General features: G+C 31.5%; 1 protein-coding gene across 3 annotated transcripts; it reads left to right on the top strand.

The window, feature by feature from the left end:
* Positions 1-7,660: 7,660 nt before the first annotated feature.
* LOC106116057 (opsin, ultraviolet-sensitive) lies at positions 7,661-20,620 on the top strand. Of its 3 annotated transcripts, none has more exons than XM_013309794.1 (3): positions 7,661-7,844; positions 18,544-18,674; positions 18,821-20,619. In XM_013309794.1, the coding sequence occupies exons 1-3, from the start codon at positions 7,780-7,782 to the stop codon at positions 19,834-19,836; spliced, it is 1,212 nt and encodes a 403-aa protein (XP_013165248.1). In that variant the 5' UTR covers positions 7,661-7,779; the 3' UTR covers positions 19,837-20,619. The 3 variants fall into 3 exon arrangements, with proteins under 3 accessions (XP_013165248.1, XP_013165246.1, XP_013165247.1); XM_013309792.1 differs by lacking the exon at positions 7,661-7,844 and adding an exon at positions 9,841-10,519 and having other exon boundaries at positions 18,821-20,620; XM_013309793.1 differs by lacking the exon at positions 7,661-7,844 and adding an exon at positions 9,841-10,240.
* The last annotated feature ends 4 nt before the right edge of the window (positions 20,621-20,624 follow it).

The raw sequence follows: 20,624 nt of genomic DNA, 5'->3' as shown, positions 1-20,624 counted from the left end.
TCGGAACAATCATCTCTATGACGATAATGTATTTCATCAGTTCATAACTTTTTATTTGTAAGCATATTTTCAAGGACAGTGTGGTGAAACATTTAATAATTTTATTATTTTTTAGACAGTAATAAGACATTATTAGAATTCGAACACAGTTATATTTAAAACTGATTAAACTTTCGAACTTGTCCTAAAACTTACTAACTACTAAAACTACCTAACTTACCTAAAAGTCGAATCTTAATTTCAAACAAAGAATAATATTTTCACTTAAAAAAAATTGCCTTTTTGCTGTAACCAGAAACGATTTAAAGTCTGTGGTGATTATCGCTTTATTTTAAACCGAACGGAATTTTTTATTTCAAAAACAGTTAAACAGCCGCGATTAAAACTCGCTGTGCAGAGAAAATGTGAGACCTTTAGATTTAAACAATAGCTCTACATTTTATAATAATTTAACTGGCTCAATATGTACAATTATTGAATACTGCATGAACCGTAAAAAGTAAATTAATATTCGAAAAAAATTGTTCCTAACGCTAAACTCATATTAAAACTAGCTGTCGTCCGCGACTCCGTCCGCACGGGATTAAAAAATGAATAGTAGGCGATTCTCTCACCTATTGAATATGCATATAAAATTTCATAAATATCGGTCAAGTCGTTTCGCTATGGTAACTAACATTGTGACTCGAGAACTTTATATAAAATATTATATTGATTTATGGAGCCGAAAACCTGAGATGTCTTTAGAAAACTCTACCAATTTTTTTTACGGCAATCTGGTCAATAGTTTAGGCGCACATAAAGGAAAAACATTACAACACTTTTTTTTTGTTTATAACGAAATCTAAATAATGCATAAATTTACTGAGGTCAATAACTTGGAAATCCGATTCATTTGAGTTACGTTACAATATAACATGGCCGCTGATTGTAGCAATTTAATTAATTAATTAATTATCGATGTACATTTTAAGCTGTTAGTTTTTAATTGAACGGTAGCCTACTGTTGGGACATAAAATAGTGTTAACAATAAAAATATCAAAGTTTTCCAATTACTTTAAGTGGATATGGATCTAGTTTTTAAAAATGCATGCTTCACTCGATTCAGTTTACGTGAAATTTTTCCCATATTTTTTTGCGAATCCCGCATCTGGATAAATTGAAAAAGTTTATGATGTTCCATCAGTGTGTCCCACATTCCGAGTATTGTTCCTATCAATCATAATTTCCGATTTTGAATATACTTAAGTTGCGATTAATATATTTTTTTTAAAGTTAAGTCAATCAAGAGCATGTTGCTTATCGCCTCTAACTTTACTATACTCAGAAACGTATATTTAAGCGGTTCTTTCTAAGCTTTCTCTTATTAAGTCTACACAAAGGTGTTCTAGTCGTCGTCATGTATTCAACGGAGCCGTGCTGCATGGCTTTTCACCGTCGTCGTTCACCGAACAGCACAAGTGAGCGCCATCCGTCGGTTTGGAAAAATATCCGGCTCGAAGGACCTTATGTTCAATTATAATCTTATGTTGACTTATTAGTCCCACCGAGGGATTCTAATCCTACCCAAGTTAGTGGTGGCATAATCAACCTCGCCCGGCCATTGCTGGGTTCGTTGACTTCACGCATATCTTTGAAATTCTTAACCGAAAGTTGTCCACAAGGTGACAACTTTAAAACCAGAATGTGGTAGTAAGGAGTCTGGTTATTAAAGCGTAATTTATTTTTTATTATTATTCTTGGTAACAATATTCAAATCACCGTAAAGTATGCAAGAAGGTCGTGTTTGTTTTGTTTTCCTACTATTCACGCTAAAAAGAAAATTTAATCTAACAATTATCAACTTAATATTACAACACTTAAAGAAAACAATGGCATTCACTTTTGTTTGTGCCTTAAGGAACGTGTATTTCACAAGTTGTTCTTTAACGTTGTATTGTAATGGGAAGAGGGACAAGAAGGCTTTTGTTCAGGCTTTCATTGTTCTTTGCATTTAAAATAATAAGCGCCCTGAAAGTAGCGAAGCTCTGCATTGTACGATATGCTCGTACATTTGATATACAATCGTTTTTAGTAATCGTTTGTAAACAATTACTGATGATATGCGTTCTGATTTATTCACATACTAAAACGACTTGCTATTCAAGGCATCTGCAGTTTCTCTAATATTGAAGATATTCAAAGACATAGGTATATAATATTAGACGACTTGTTGTGTTGTTAGCATTAGGAATTTGCCATGATTTTAATTAATATTAAAAAATATATTTTTCACATAATGACTGTCAATATTTCCGCCATATTGTTTGCTATTCTGATTGTTGTGAGCACAACATGGAAAGACTTTTAACGGTTTCATATTATACGTCTTAATTTAAGTGATGAAATTTCCCTACAGATAGTTAACTCCAATATTTTCTATTCTGCTTCTAATGTATGAGGTAGGTAGTAAAAGTAGGTCTGATACTAGGTCATATAAAAATATCTTTATTTTAATCGAGTTAAGTTAGCTTAATGACAGGGATTAAAATATGTTTTAACAGAGATTTTTGTATCAGAAATCAACGGTTAATGATGTTCATAATCAAAATCAAGTTATCTTCAACTAAAAGGGCCATGAACTGTTTGTTTACTGATAGTTTAATAAAATGAAACCCATCAAATTCACTGATCTCTCGCTTTAAAACGAAGTGACCGTAAAATTTGACTTTACAGCCGCTCTCAAATGTGATCTGCCTTATATTTTATAGACTCTGTGTTTCGTATTAGTAACAAAATCCTAAGTATTTTATACACTACACTATCTAAGGTGCACATCTAAGGTATTTTTTTTTAATAAAAAAGAACTTATCATTCCCAATTTAGATTGTCACTAAATTCTTTGTTAAAAAGATTCTTCTGATATCTAATTTGATTTGACCTTAAAACCGAATTTTGATCATCTCATGTTACTAATGATTTCTAGGCCTAGAATAATGTATCTTCAAATGTTTGTCTGTCATTTTATTTTTGTGTAATTAAAGGAAACGAGGTTAATGCAGTTTGTAGGTATAAAATAAAATCGATTGATTTCGTATCATGGTTGCAAATAGTAGAGAATTAATATATCGATACTCCAACTACCAATAACCGTTCGGCAACACGGCCGCCGCGTCAATTTGCAACCCGCTCGTTCGGGAGAGCTGCCAAACTTGAATCTGCGAACGAATCTTTTTATTCGACGAATGAATGCCATTTGACGGCGCGCGACCGACCGACGCTATGAAACGGAAAGCGGCCGACATACGACAAAGCAATTTGCCGGCAATCCATTTGTAACATTTTTACAGAGGATTTGTGATCGTTAAAAAACAACAATTACTGTACAAAAGTTACATAACACACAACATTGTAATATTTGTTTCTTCAAAGGATGGAAATATGCTTGCTACGTAGGTGCAACGCCATTGGATTCAACAAAAAATTCCGATTCTATTTGTGACAGCCAAAGAATGCGACAAACATAACACAGCGCATGACATAATATATGACATGTCTCCTAGAAAATCCACGAATAATGGAGAATGCTGAGCTTGTGATTTAATGAAGCACTCACGACAAAGACTGGTTGAGACAGATTGTGCTGAATGCGCTTTGAAAGCATTGTAACAAAGTAACAAGTCTATGCTTTGTGCAAATAGCTTGTAAAGAAACACAAAACACCAAGCAGAAAAAAATATATCTTTGAAAAAATTGCATAAAAGTACGAGTGTTAACTAACGCACCGACTTTTCATGCTTTTCAAAAAATTATCTGTTAATAATCTCTTTCAGTTTTTTCTAGTTTTCACAAAATAATTCTTTCGAGCTATCAGAGACATCTATTGGTGTGTAAAAAAATCTAAACCTTGTTTAAAATGTAGACAGTAATTGCCTCGATTGAAACGGGTTTATTCTGAACTCTAGCGGTGGAAATAAAAAACAACTTCATACAGAAAAGCGACATCTTTTAAGCTAATTAAAAGATTTTACAAGAAACACAAGCTGTGGTAAATGTAAAACAATAGATGGCGATAGAACTAATTAAACAATTGCAACCGAACGTGATCATTGTGAATTTCCACTGCCGAAACAAGTACACAAAGACATATGGTTATATCTCTTGGAAGAACAGATATTTATATATTTTAAACATCAATCAATAATATGTAATAAGCGCTGACTTACAAAAAAATACTTTAGTACCAGTAAGCTAGTAGGTATCAGTAACGGCTAATATTTAGAAGTACAAAACTACAATCTTTGCAATAACACCAACAAAACTTATTTAATAAACGCAAACTTAATATTATACTCACACTTTACTGTAACGTAATATACTGAACCAAAAACTTTTGACAACATATCAAAATACTTAAAACTCATTAAAAATCAATTTAGTTTTTGTATCTACATATACATAAAAGAAAGTCGTGTTAGTTACACTTTTTTATAACTCAAAAACGGGTTTACCGATATGGCTGAAAATTGGTGAGGATGTAGCTTAGAGAGCCAGGAGACGGACATACGATACTATTTATTCATTTATTTAACTCACTAATTAATATTAGTGAGTTAAATAAATTTAATTTATAATTAAATGCGAATGTTTAGATGGATGTGATGTGGATGGATGGATGGGTGGGCTACACTAATTAAGTTTTTTTTTATATATCCACGAGGACGGAGTCGCGGGCGACAGATAGTAATTAATAAAAGTTACTAACGCATGTTATTACACAAGACAACGTAAGTAAGAAAATGAATAAATGCATACGTATTTTTGAAACCAAAGACCTTTACAATTTTTTAAGTTTTTATGTTTATGCAGTTGACTGTACAATTGTGTTGTATTCCGAATATTTTTTAACCTGCCATGGAATTTGACAATGTTTTAATGATTTAAGTTGTAGTTAAATGATGTAGCTTGCCTTGAAGTAACCTTAATTCTTTGATAAACTTTTTTAATCGAAAAAAAATACGGATAAGTAAGAAATGGACCAGATGTGAAAAGACAAAAGTAAATAAAAACTCCAATGCTATATTCTGCAGAGTGAAATGAAACAAATTCCTTTAAGTGCTCTTATTGCTTAACATTCATCAAACGGAGCAACTGTAAAAGAAAACCGCGTTACATTTTTACAGACAAAGTATCCCTTTTTAAAGTAAAATTTAAAAGATAAATTATATAATATTTTGTGGAGTTTTATGTTTCTTTATATTTCAATTGTATAAAGTAGCTTATTAATAAAAGTTATAGTTTTAACGTTACTAATTATATCTTTTGCATGTTTTAGTTTGATTTATTTTTATTTGTTTTACAGTACTAATAATAACATATTTTACTTGTAAAGCCGGTCCACATATAGACATATTATGACAGTCTTAAAACCTTTTAAGGTTACAATATACTCTGAGCTTTGTACTTTATGAAACACATGTACAAAAATAAATTGCCATCTCGCTTATTCTCTTTGAAACAAATAGAGATAACAATATGATACATATTCGGTATTGGAATTCTTATTGGCAGTTGCACTATTTTTTGTATCACAGTTTGGTATGTGAAACAAACAACTGTATCAAATTTAATTTTATATTTACCAAATTGAACTTGACGAAAGTCCAATAACTCACGGAAAGATTATAAGATTATCAAGATGCTGACAGATTGTCGAAATAACGTCAATAAGACTTAATGATTACCAATTAAGAGCTCATGAATCAACCTGGGAATTTGATATGGCCTCATAATAATGTGAATCATCGCTTTATTTTAAGCATCGAAAGAACTGAATAATAATTGAAATAAATATAATTTAATTTCGACGATTTTAACTTTTCAAAATATCGTTTTAAATAATATTCTTTACCTATTATTTATAGGCGCGGAATATCGGTATCATGATTTCCGAGAAATGTCAATAGCACACGGCGTCTAGGAATGAACACGGGATAAGTGACAGAAGACCCTTTCGTATAAAAAATATACATATGTGTGTTTTCATGTGAAAAACATATCTTTCTTATACAGCACTAGCTATCGCCCGCGACTCCGTCCGCGCGGAATTAAAAAAAATTACAAGTGGCCTATGTGATCTGATCTTCCAGACTATGTTTTAGATGTATTTGAAGCGGGATCTATGTAAGAGTTCTAAAGATATCTTCTTACAAAATTATATTCATAATATTAGTAAGATAAATGCGAAAGAAGTAAAAAACATGTCTATATGGATGTTTGTTCCAACGTAACTCTTAAACGACAGATGGGACCTAAATAAAATTTGACAAAAGATACATTGCAGTCTGTAAGATGTAAGCTACCTTTATCCAAGCGATGTATAGTTCCCGTTGAACAGATTTGTTTTAATTTTTATATAATAACTCAACAAAAAAAAAATACTGAGTTTTTAATTCGTATTCGTATTTATACGTGAAACTTCCAATATTATTTGTGGTAGACAAACAAGTGGGTAGCATATTCATTATTTAACAACAATATTTTCTTAAAATTAAAACACGAACTTTGCTATTTCACTGTATAAATTTCTATCACTGTCTGCATATTTTTGTTTTCATAATAACGGAGTGTAGTCTGCATATGTTACGTGTTATGTTTGAATGATTTAAACAAAACATTTGTTTACTGTGGGTTTCTACTGACTCCTTATATTTTCAACCTTATACTCCTTGAGAAAATTTAGATAACAATGTTTTTGCTGGTGTTTCGGCATTGGAAACGATCATGGTATTTTGGCACTATAATATAAGCTAAGATTTCAATGATGTCTCGTTTATCTTTATTAAAAAGTTTCCGTTGCGTTTTGAAATAAAAATCAAATGTAACTTACATTGTGTTATCCTTGCGCTCGCGGTAATGGATGACGTCGCATACCGAGCCAGTCTCATGTTATTGTAGTCGCGTTGTACATTCTACTGAAACAAGCAAAATTAACCTTGTATATTATTTACAGAATCATGATTAGTCTATGTGTTCTTCCAGACTATGTTCTTCTATGCCAAATTTCATCGAGAAAACATTCGCATTTATAATATTAGAAAGATCAGAAAAAGGAAAATAACAAGCATAATACTATAACTCTAATAAGATATTGTTTAATAAACTTCATGGGTACACAAATGACCTTCCAATCAACATAATAAAGTATATTATGAATTAATGAGGTATAGCATAAAGCGAGCCAATTTAATCCAATTTATGTATGGATCAAAAGCGGTCCCCGGGGACGTTAGCTAAAAATTCAATATCTTCTTACTATACCTCTATATCGCATTTACCTTCAGCAAAGCGTTCCAGCAACTCGGAGGAACCACACGCTAATAGAAATAATACAATCCGTAAACATGAATGTTGTTCTCTTGCTCGGAATATCAACAGTTATTTTAAATAATTTATGCAGTGCTGAAATAACAAATATGCTACCATATTCTCGACCAGAAATAACATTATCGTTTTATGTGGATTTCATCTCGTTGGATCGTATAAGAAGAGACGATTTGGACGTGAACAATACTAAAGAAATTACAAATAAAATAACGAATTTAGATGGAATGAAAAACATTTCAAATTTCAATGAAACAGACAGACATTCTCAGTTGATTGCCAAGTTCAAAGCTACGTGGCCGCTTTCGATATGGCGTGAGTATGGTTATTTTACGGATGATTATTTGGATGTAATAAACGAGCATTGGCTGCAGTTCGCACCGCCGGGGGCTACATGGCAGAGGACTTTGGCGAGCATGTACATCTTGTTCTGCGCAGTCGGCGGCTGGGGCAATATTATAGTGCTCTTGATGTACTTCAAGTAAGTATACGTGTTTAAATTTCTATGATCGTCAAATCAACGTTAAAAGGTGCACAAAAATGCATATATATATATATATATTTTTTGTTAAAAGTTCTCCTCTAACATTCAACACCTGAAAAACAATTTGAAACAAACTCAGCACTGTATAAAAACATTATATACTGCCTATGATCCTAATTCTTCTCACATCATATACCTTAACCATGGTTTTATTCCGAAATAAAACAAGTAAAAGTTTTTCGCTTACAGGAAGAAATTTTCTTTAGCTTATGGTTAAGATAAACCCATGCTGTGTGAAGCAATTAAAGGCAAAACTTATTTACTACTTTCTTTACGAGATATACAATGTTTAGTAAAAACTTTATGGCTATAGGGCAATACGTTACAAAATTACCAACATAATTAAAAATATAATGGTTTATTCCTATGTCATATACTAAATCTACATTTAGGATCTCGTTTAATAACCACTTAACACTCTGAGCCTTGTAGTTGGAATAACAATTATATATGGTTCAGTGCATGTGCACCAAACTCGTCCCTCTGTGCCCTAATAATTTTAAATGCACCCAATATAATCAGTGAAAGTTTCACAGATGTTCAAAACATCAAATACGCAGACATTCGACATCAATTATTTCATTAGTACGTTCCGAAAATGGAAGTTTCTTGCGATATTTATAACAAAACAGCTTTTAAAATGGTTTAGTTACTTAATATACTAAGACATAATATTTAATTAAATTAAGAAAAAAAATAGTAACAATTGAGAGGCAATTATAAGAAGTACTACGCGAACTACTTATATCAAAAGCATAAAAAATGAGTTTTCTCTCTATATAATTCCAATAACTTCCTACTCTTTAAGATTAGTCTGATTTAATGTCAATTTATCATATTATAATTTTCCACAAAAATTATAACCGCTTGTACAAAATCTGCTTTCGACGAGAAAGATATTTTTATAATAAAGTAAGCGGTAATACTTGACAAAGTATAAGTATACTAAAATGAAACACAATTATTGAAATAACAAGGAAAAGAAACGAGACATGTTACAAGGTTTTTACGGAAGTTTAGCCTTTTATAAACGACACGGCACCCGTATTAAAATGATGACTTACTTTTATAGTATTCTATAAATTGTACACAATTAACATACCTACGTAATTGTATGTTCTAACTCAACATTAAAATGTAAATGTCCACGCGCTAATCTGTTGCTTGGTTTGTTCATCTTAAGTAGTATCCTACTTGTCTTTTAAATACATTCAATTATTACTTATCAATGCCTTATCTGCAATTATTTTTAACTCCAACTTATTTGAAATAACTGGTACATAAACAATATAAATAATCCATCGTCTATCCAGAGAATTTTTTTTATTTGTTATAAAAGTACACACGACACAGTAAAAAAAATATTTGCCCTCGTACTGACAATCGATCCCACGGTGGCCAAAGAAATCTATACTAACGATGCATTATACTTACTTGAATCTTGTTTTCACACAATAGCAAGAGTTATTTGTGTTTGTAAACAGAACGGATAAGAATTAAAGGTAATGAAATGGTAGGTACTTTACCAACAACGTTGACATATGGACGTACACCACGATAAATACTTACGACAGGACTTGAACAGACGTTGAAAAAATGCGATAAATCTGTAAAATTACTTTTATTCCGATGCTTAATGTTCATATTATTATACTAAATTGTTCGGGAATCGAATTATTATTATTTAAACGAATGAAAAGCTAAATTTATTAATACTATTACATAGATTATTCTGGCAGTCAGTCACTATCAAAAGCAATCAGCAGCTCGTACAATAAAATGAATAGCCAACATTTCACAAAGAAAGAATGAAATGTCTGATTTACGCGATCTGCGACATTTTTAAAACGTTGTAAAATGTGAAATCTGTATATTTATAATCCTAGACAACGTAGTACGTATGAAAATCATATTATTCGCAACATCCAGACAGCGAAGTGAGTCTGAGCCAATCTTTATAACATTTTGTTTTGGAAAGCGCCGCGAACGGTTGTGCTCAAGCTTTCCTCTCTCTCACGTTAAATAGTGTTCGCGGCAAAAATGTCACTTGTATTCAGACTCGTCATAATAATTATACCAATTATCGTGCGATGTGGTAACATAAGTAATATAAGTCAGTTAAAAGACAGCAAAGATTTGAAGTACATTTACGAACATAATAATACAATGTTTGATTTACGTGAATACAATGAATCAGTGATTTTAAGTCCATTTAAGTGCCAAAGTGATTTCTTGTGGCGTTGCTCGAATAAATTGAAACAATGGAAGAAGAGAAGAAGAATTAAGAGATTATTTGTGGAAGAAAACTTTAGCAAAATAAGAAAAAGAAGTTTGTATGAGACTGTAACATATGCTAATTCTTCAAACATATCTACAATAGATACAGATGCAATAAGTTTAGCACTTATCGCGAGGTTTAAGGAGAAGTGGCCTGTACAATTATGGGAGGAATACGGATGGTTCAGTGATGATTATCTGCTGATGATAAACTCACATTGGCTGAGATTTTCTCCACCTCCACCTGTTATTCATTACACCCTGGCCAGTATTTACATCGCAATATTAGTTACTGGTTGTTTTGGAAACATTATGGTCCTTTATATGTATTGCAGGTCAGTTTAATTTATAAATATAATCTACACAGACTATGCAATGTATATGTATATATGTATATCTTTGGTTTTTGAGACTAAAATCTCTGTATAAAACATATAGTCATCCCTCTCATTATCTTTGAAAAAACAGAGATGACAATATGTTTTAAACGGTGATTTTGGTCTCGCAAACTCACGGCTATAATGTTATACACAAAATGATTACTACGGTAGTTTATATTATAATATTGGTCTGTTAAAGACTTGTTAAGAATATAAAAATTAAACGGTCTTAACATAATGAACCATGGTCTTTATATTGCAACACAAATGTCAATATTATTTCCTGGGTGACAGTGGGCCGGTAAATTGAATGTGTTTACGCAAATAAAAATATCTCAAGGACATTTATTCCAATACAAGTACCTACTTACTAATTTTACTTATTATAAAATATCATAATGTGTGCGTACAATGACTGGAGGAAATATCAAAACAAATGCATTTATGCTTGTACCGAAATAGTGTTGATATAACCGTGAAATTCCACTGCTATTAAAAGATTTTATCAACTCAAATTGTTAAAGAGAAGGTAAAGGATCGTTCGACAGTGGAAACCGACAATAATAAAAGCATTTTAAATTTTAATCATTCATGAATAGTCCGATGTTATGTTGAATTTGTATTGATAAAATTTTTAACCCTACCGAAAACATTGCGACATATTTAAGTTAATTACTTAACTGTCTTGATTAAAAAAACATAAGTAATTATTGTGAATTCCCGTTTATTAAATGTTTTTATTAAGCTTGATCTGTTTGCTATGTACATATGTCTCTAGTTATTACAATTTTCAATAAACCAGTCTAAATCTGAATCAATGTCTCCGAAAATATAATAATTCGGTCGATTCGGTATTATTATTTTAAGTAAGCTGGGCTGTCTGTTTTTATCTTTTAGTATAACTGTATTAAGAAAATGAAAATTAAACTGATATAAAAACACGGCTAAACACTCACGTATATTCGTCCGGTGGCGGCACCGACTAGTTTCGAGCGCATCGGGGCCCTTCATCAGGATGAGTGGTACTGGTATTACGACAGTGAGCGACGGGCCGCGTCCGCAAAATAATACCAGTACAACTCATCCTGATGAATGGCCCCCGATGCGCTCGAAACTAGTCGGTGCCGCCAGCGGACGAATATACGTGAGTGTTTAGCCGTGTTTATATATCAGTTTAGTATAATATCTCACGAAAGTTTGAATAATTTAAAATGAAAACTCTTAAAAATATCGTAAATGATGATTCTGCTTCAGTGCAAATACGTATAATATATTCGCCACAACTTTTTTAAATCCACTTAACCTTCATAAATTCCGGTAAATTTTATTTATTTGATGGTTATTGCATTTTAATGACTTCTCAAAGTAATATTTTCATTATTTTGATTTATTACGATTTTTATATACACTAAGCTTTGTGTTTATTATAAAGGGATCATTACCTTAATTTATTAAGTACAGCCTCATTTGCTTTTAGAAGTGATTTAAAAATAAACAACCATTAATGAAGCCTTGAGCAACATTTTTCGTTCATCTTTTTATGTTAATGCATAATTATTTTTGAATTAATAAAGGGTACAAATTTAGAATTTAGTAGCCAAGATATTTTTATAGCATAGTTAAATAGTTTGTAAAAAAGTTTTATATTGAATTTGAAACATTTTCGTTTTTACAATAACAAAAAAGGTTTTTATTAAAATGAGCTTAACATATGTTAAACATAAGACGTTATTCTAAAGGAACAAGTAACTATTAGTTTAAAATGTAATCAAACATGGAGTTTGTATAAATACAGACATAGATATACATCTGACTTTCCTTACTATCTTAATAATATTATAAATGCAAAAGTTAAGATGGATAGATAGATGGATATTTATTCAAAGGTATCTTCAGAACGGCTTATCGGATCTCATTCAAATTTGGTATAGATATATAGAACATAGTCTGGAAGAAAACATAAGCTACTTATTAGGTTTTTCTACTCCGCGACAGCTAGAATAATATATTTTTAAAACAGCTCTGATGGCATTTTATTGATTTACTATTACTAATGCTTCGACATCTTATTTACTATTACTATTTTTGGCCAAGCTGTAAAGTATTGTTTACATTTAATTATGTGCATATTATTTCTATACATCGTTATTTGCCGTCTGCAACATAGTCAGTGATCATTCAGGTCCACATCTGTCGACCACTACGATTAACAAAATTGCTTATCGAAGACTATAAAGATGTTAATTACCGCTGCAAAGTCATACACAAATATTTCAGTACAGTCGTTACGATGGCTTTGAAATGGGACGGATTTAACGAGCGATGGATAACTAATTTATACGTTGTTCTATTTAACTCAATTTAAGCTGCAACTGTGATATTACATTTACTTTAGTGAGAATAAAAACTATTGATAGACCATTGAATACGTCAGTGTTTATAATTTTTTTTTTGCGAATATCGGGAAATTCGAGAGCAAATATTTGCGTTAGCATGCAGTGAACGGATATACAAATGTTGGTGGAAATTAATATGCAAACTGTACCACAGTATGTATATGAATTGGTATAACTACGTTCAATTAATTTTCTGCAGTCAATCTGTAAATAAACATTTAATTAGTATTCATGTTTTTTAATTACTTCACATATCTATTTTTATTTTTGATTGTGAATCTAAATGTACCATCTTTTAGGACTATTCAAATAAAATTAACGCTCGAAAAGAATTTTAATAACTTGCAATTGTGAAGAAAAAGACAAAGAATACTTGAGGGAAAGGCTTAATACAATAAGTGTAAACAATATTGTTGGCCTTCATTCGTTAACTGTATTTTAGAACGAAACGTTCGTGTTAATTTTTATTCTTTTTGCAATAAAACGATTGTTTTATGCATAAATAATAAAACCTTGAAGATGGTAAGATAAAAATTATAACTTTTTTTTGCTCTTACCGGCACGTGTTTAACGATAATTGTTATTTGTTAATTAGAAGAAAATACCACATTGAAACCTTTTTTGCATTAATATAATTGTAATAAAAATATCCTGAACCAACAGAAACGACGTTAAAAAGTAGTGATTCTCATATTTATTTTATTACTAGCTGTCACAGGCGACTCCGTCTGCGCGAAATTAAAAAAATAACTGAATAAAAACATAATTAGTAGTCTATGTGTTCTGCCAGACTTGTTCTATCTGTGTGCCAAATTTCATCAAAATCCGTTGAGCCATGTCTGGGATACCTTCAAACATCCATCCATCCATCTAAACATTCGCATTTAGAACATTAGTAAATAGTAAGATAGACATTTATTTGGCACTGTATGAAATTTCTACAGTAAAATAGAAATATACACGGAGTTTTCTTTCAATTCATTCGCAATTCATATCATATCCACATTGTATCCCCTAAATATAAAAATACCCGCATTCTGTCGACCTTATCAGCAAAATTAATTTAAAGTTAGGTAGGGTAGGCTCCGAGCCCCTCGGTAGGGACGTATAGTTGGCTGATGATGATGATGATGATAGGTAGGTTTGGCCACCCTTTCTGTCGAAAATCTTGTATTCCTTTACAAATTATTTCATCCGTACGAGTATAATAAGAAAAAAATATTATTTTTTGATTATATTTTTATTCCACAAATTATTAGGTATATTTCGTTCATATCATTACTAATTTTACGAAACTAATGATTACTTTATATTTAGATCATATTAGTGATTAAGCTATGAAGTTTGATTAAATAAACAAGAATTAGACCTTATTTTCCCTGAGCGAGTCATAAACGTAAGTGATTGACAAAGTTTTTGGGAAATAGGTAGATCTAACTAGATGTGATGACTAGATATTTATGTACCTTTTAGGGTAAGTGTGATTAATTGGAATATATTAATAATTGACTATCATAATAAATAAAGTTTATTATTATTAAATTAATTATTAACAATGAAAGTAGAGGTAAAAAGAAATTAATCACATTTACTAGTGATTACTGAAAATCGGTCTAATCGTTTCGCGTAAACTCCGAAAAGAAACGCGGCTCATAGACAGAAAAAAAAAAATGGTTTTTGTTCTTGGTAAAGCAAACACTCTAATTTTATTAGCTTTTTAGATTAGATAGTTACTAATAATTTAAGGAGACAATAAATACAAAGAGAATTATTTGTGCCTGGTACTTCTTTTAACAAGCGAACCGAAAAAATGAGTTAGTTATTATATTTTATTTCTATGATAAATTTTCATTGGTCCAGGTATATATTTCAAGGTAAAAACATAGACAACTTAATATTAAATAAATAAATTGGCTACATAATTCATACAGTAGTGTTGTTGACACTTTAGTTGATATCCACGTCTCCTAACAGGAGCCAACTACAACAATAAAAGTGAAATATTGACTGTTTCACATATCATTAAACGCGTAAGATGAATGAGAAGCAATAAAAAACTTTTGTTTTCTAACTAGCTACCTTGGTCTAGCTAAAAAAAAACTCAATATCAACTATTGATACTTGCTAATAAATAGAAAAAAAAATTAACTTCAAAACGTGACGTGAGTAGTTAAAATTTTTGTACTTTCAGTACTCCATAAGTGGCATTATTGTGATTAATACCGAAGCATAATAAATAACTGAATAAATAAATTTCCATTTTTACCTATCAAAAGCTTCGGATATGTATCTTTTGATAGGTAAAAATGGAAATGTTTTAATAATAATTTTTGGACCCTGCGTACAGATGAATGAATGAAGGTCGTCTCCGTGCCGAAACTTATTAAGTGGCTACTTGTTTGAGATCAGGGTCAATGTTACAGTTAGTTAACGGTTCCAATTTTATTTTATAGTATTAATAAACCTTAAAAGTATTAAATAATTTTAAAATGTAACAAATACTAATATAATTACTAATGACTATAATAAAATCGTATTATTTGCGGTTATTTTCTAAATTTATAACGTGACAAGCGGTGTCATTTGTTTTCAGTTCAAAAAAAAATGAAAAACAAAACACTAATGAAAAACTATCGTTTACTTTTCCGTTAACTGACAGAATAAGATGGAATTGTAAGGAATGTATATTACTAATTTTATAACATTATGGAAGAAAAACTAACGGCTATAGGGTGCAAAAATAATTACTTAATTAATTGAGACTTCGAGTTCTATTATCAAGCAATAAAAAAATAAATAACTGTTTTATGATGCAAATGAATAGTAAATAAGTTTTTTGCTTATCATTTGTCAATAAACAGAGTAATTTAACTGTGCAGATTATACATGTACAATTGAGGTTATAAACATTAAAATAATTATCGTCATACCTGTATTTCCAGCACAATATCAAAGACGTTGATATAAAAACTAAGTTTAGGGGTTGAACTAAATTACTCGGGGTCTGTATAGATTTAATCTTGATAATCCAATTAGCTTGTCTTAGATATATAATTACTTAAGTTAATATGCACAAAAGCTCGAGTATTCCCTACGAGCGTTCATGATACAATTTATTGCCGTGTAATAACTTTCTTTCCGCGAGGTGTAAGCTACGCCAAGTTTAGGTTAATGCGTAAATTTATAGCGCTGTGTCTTATTTTTAGTCACGTATTAAAATTGGTATACTGTAAGAGCCGATTATCCAAATTAATTAAGAGCTGGATGAGAGTGGCCGAGGATCGTGCTCAGTGGCGTGCCATCGGAAAGGCCTATGTCAAGCAGTGGACTAATATAGGCTGATGATGATGATGATGATGTGCTCGATTCGAATAATCGAAAATTTGGGTGATCGGACATAGATTGGTAATAAAAAAACGAACTGTCACACATTGTAAAGTTTAACAAACTCAATAAAGCACAGTTCTACAATAGATTTCAACCATAACAGTTGATATATATGGACTCCAGCGGGTTCCGACTTCTTACAACATAACAAAATAAAAAATTACTTGGTTTTTATATTTTATATTACGCTCAGGACCGATTCGGATAATTGGCGATGCGGTCAATCATCGTTCGGATAATCAGCGTACTACTGTACACAATTGTCCAAAAACATACTGTAATGCCTCGCGTTCTTTTTGCTTTGGCAGAGACACTTACTATAAAAAAATCATAAATTGCTAGTAAAATGTTATTCCTTTACACACACTAAAAGTCTTTTTCTATGCAATAAGATAAAGTTCGGATATGCCTTTAATTGCTAACAGTTTAAAAGGCACATAAATTAAATCGTGCAATAACTTTAAGCTAAAAATTACCAATCATTAAAAAAAATCAGTGTTAGTGTCTTTTAATTCTTACATTGAACTGCATTATATATTTTTTAATTCAGGCGTAATATGTATGTCATTGTTGGTTTCTAGTTGCGATGCGCTTTCGTTCTGTTTGTAATAACAAAAATATTTTACAATGCATTTACCATGTCCCATCCAATCCCGCAGTTAACAAAGAACGCACATTGCAAATTAACTCAAAAAAATCGTAATAAATACCATGAAACAAGATAAAATTTACATAGAATTTGCATATGAAAACCTTCATTTTTTTCATTTACTTAAATTATATTTATAATATAAATATCCACAGTTAAAATTACTGCCTCTGACGTAAACGAAATAAGTCGACGAAAAGTTGTTTCGAACGTTAAGGTTGTCTCATTATCGTCTAAATGTCTTTTGTGTAAGTTTCACTAGTCAGTCGCTACCTCCGTTACAACCCTCGTTTCGTATCTAATGGAATACAAGTCTAATGAGGGTCTCTTTTAAAAATACTTCACAAATTTACTTTAACTAGACATGCAAATAATTATTTTTCTACCTGAGTTTACTTCTTCTTTAGTATTTTTAGTATCTTTGTCTTTTGGAATTCAAATTCTCCGACCGTTCCAATCACCTTGCACAGTCGCAAAGCAATTAATATCAAACCAACATGAATATGTTTCTTTAACAGAAGAACTTACGATGTTTTACGTTTCATTGAAAAAAATGCTACAGCAATTTCTCTAGTTCTAGTTCATTTACGTCGTTGATAACTTACCATCAGACGCCCCGGTACACGATAGTATCAGAAACTTTAATTAAGTGTCGAAAAAGCAGACTTATTTCATCGGTGTACATGTCACACTTATTATACGGTCTATTGTTTATTACTTAACAGTATCCTAGTACTGAAAATAACATTAATGAATGTATAAATATCAAGAAATTGTACAATTTCTTATGTGAAAATGTTCGTACCTACTTCAAAGGACTGCGCACTTGTAGTGTTTCAGTCTCACGTTGAATTGGTTCTTTGTAAGATATTTACTTCACGTTCTTATCGCATTTTAAATTCTCTCTGTTTGCTACTTCACTTGTCGAGAATTCGTTAAAGAAATGATTACTTCCACTAAAACGAGATTCGTATTCAAAGGCAAATTGTGTTTATTATTTTTATTTATCACTGGTAATAACAGTAGTCTATCAAAATTAGAAAAAATAAAAATATTTCGCCGTATCTATAGTATAAGTAACGAATCGGAAATGTCTATTCTTAAATCAAAGTTCGCTAACAAAATTAAAAGCTAAGCTTATCCGCAGCCCTCATTGATACTTTCTTCAGATTAGGTAATCGTTTAAATATGGTAGGGATCCTTTCATCGTAAATTTATAATCCTTGTTAATTAAATCCACAGAGCTTGTAAGCTTATTTTACAAAAGGCAAGTATAACATTGATTTTGTACAAAAAATTAATATTTTCCATCAACTGAAGGACATTTCTAAAAAATTATTCGCTTAAAAAACATTGCTCGAATACCAATAAAGCATTCTGTTATACATGAAAAAAACCTTTTGACAGTTGTTTGATAGTGGCCAACAATAAAAGCAAAATAACAAAGCTATTTATCGGAAATATTAAAACCCGGTACACGTACGTCAACATATCTTTGATCATGGGTAAAAGAAAACATTAAAAGAGGGTTGTTATTTATATTTCAGATGTCGCACGCTTCGGACGCCGGGGAACATACTCGTAGCGAACCTGGCTCTCAGCGACTTCATAATGCTCGCTAAAACTCCTATATTTATTTTCAACTCGTTTAACCTCGGCCCGGCATTAGGAAAAACTGGTAAGTATTGACTAAAATATAATAACAGTTTTTTTATCTTTTTTTAAATACGCAGTTTATTATAAATAATTCATGTGAAAATAAATAGGATAGATAAAATTTATAATCTGTTCTATGTATCTTATTATAATTTGTTAATATTACAGGTTGTGTCATATATGGTTTCTTGGGTGGATTAACTGGAACAACATCGATTGCGACTCTGACAGCGATAGCACTGGACCGATACTGGGCAGTTGTTCGACCTCTTGAACCCCTCACAGCCCTTACTGCTGTTAGGGCTCGCCTCCTAGCAGTTGGAGCATGGACCTACGCCGCTGTATTTTCCGCTGTACCGGCTTTCGATTTTGGCTACGGACATTATGTGCCAGAGGGTTACCTAACAAGTTGCAGCTTCGACTACCTCACAGAAGACTTACGACCGCGGTATTTCATCTTCGCATTTTTCTGCGCGGCTTGGCTTGTGCCATTTTGCACGATTTTCTTCTGCTACACAAGTATCTTACAAGTGGTCGTTTGCAAAAGGAATATGCCTTCCAAAAATCAAGAACAAAGATTGTCCTCGAGACACGTAAAAGAACAAACGAAACGAAAAGCGGAAATTAAATTAGCGTTTTTAGTAATAGTTGTTATAGCTTTATTTTTCATATCGTGGACACCTTACGCTATTGTTGCACTTTTGGGGATATTCGGTAAAAAGAACCTAATAACCCCTACGGCTTCGATGATACCGGCGCTATTTTGCAAGACTGCAGCTTGTATAAACCCTTTTATTTACATCATAACGCATCCTAAATTCCGTAAAGAGTTACAGAAAATAATATATAGGGATAAATCTAAGCGTATGAGCGGTACGTTGAGAACAACCGGATATTACACAGATTCCAGTAGGATGCACAGACCAAGCAAAGACTTGAGCGATACAGATGTTGAAATACTTGAAATGAAAGACATTCCTTTTCGAACTGGTTTAAATAGAAACACTAGTTATAATCTAGAAACGATATCGTCGCGAGTCTCCGAACGCGAGGGTTCGCAAAGAAGTGCAAGTTTGAAAAGTTTTGAAGACAGCGTTGTTAGTCCGCCTTCGTGGTATTCTAAACCGCAGTTTTCAAAAAAGAGAAGCTTCCAAAGAAGGTCGTCACAAAAATCGGGGCAATAAAAACGTTGAATTTGCAAAATTTTCGACAATTTTGACCGGTATAATACAAATATCATTAAGAGTATATTTTGTAGACCGTAGTGATATTTATTGCAGTTTGAAGGCACTTCCTATTCCTATGTAAATAAATGTTTAGGTATGTCCTATTGTCACGGGTGAAACCTAGTCACGATAGTTGATAGTATCTCATTAGTTTTTAAAATTATAGAAGTTGAAGAGGGAAACCAGGGCGGGTGTACTGAAAATTTTCCGCTCAAATCTTAAGGCCGAAAATAACCTAAAAACCGGAAGAATTCATTGATAGTGAGATGGTGTAAACAACTTCCTCGTTTTCTCCAATTCGATTTTTTGGATCCAAGAATATTTACGATCAGCAAGAAAATTAGACGTCGATATTAGAAGCTTAATTTAATTATTATTGTATCATAATGTATGTGAGATTCTGCTCTGGGATGATTATACAAAGTATCTAATACAAGATTCTGAATAAAGTAAAGGCTTATTTCGCTATTCGTGTTAGTTTTACCAATCAGCTTTAGTAGCAAATTAAATAATACTTAAGTAAATATTAAAAGTTTTCAAATATTAGAGCTTTAAATTTTCACTTATCAATATATTTCGTGTCGTGAAATTCTTATCTGATTACCTTTTTTTAGGTGAAAACCTCTCTTTTTCATTAATTCGGTAGGGTCATATTACGTAATATAAGGTATTAATATTTTGACTTCCTTTCTTGTCAACTTGTTTTTAGTATTTCCATTGATGATGAACTATAATAGACGCAGTAT

This window comes from Papilio xuthus, unplaced genomic scaffold (genome assembly GCF_000836235.2).
Source record: "Papilio xuthus unplaced genomic scaffold, Pxut_1.1 DF827777.1, whole genome shotgun sequence".
NCBI lineage: Eukaryota > Metazoa > Arthropoda > Insecta > Lepidoptera > Papilionidae > Papilio > Papilio xuthus.
This window is presented reverse-complemented; position numbering and strand designations above follow the sequence as displayed.

Excerpts from the sequence above, each read along its gene's own strand:
- LOC106116057 (XM_013309792.1), top strand. The coding sequence starts at position 9,948 with ATGTCACTTGTATTCAGACTCGTCATAATAATTATACCAATTATCGTG. Across the intron at positions 10,520-18,543 it reads GTCCTTTATATGTATTGCAG|ATGTCGCACGCTTCGGACGC; the intron begins GTCAGTTTAATT and ends TTTATATTTCAG. Across the intron at positions 18,675-18,820 it reads CCCGGCATTAGGAAAAACTG|GTTGTGTCATATATGGTTTC; the intron begins GTAAGTATTGAC and ends TTAATATTACAG.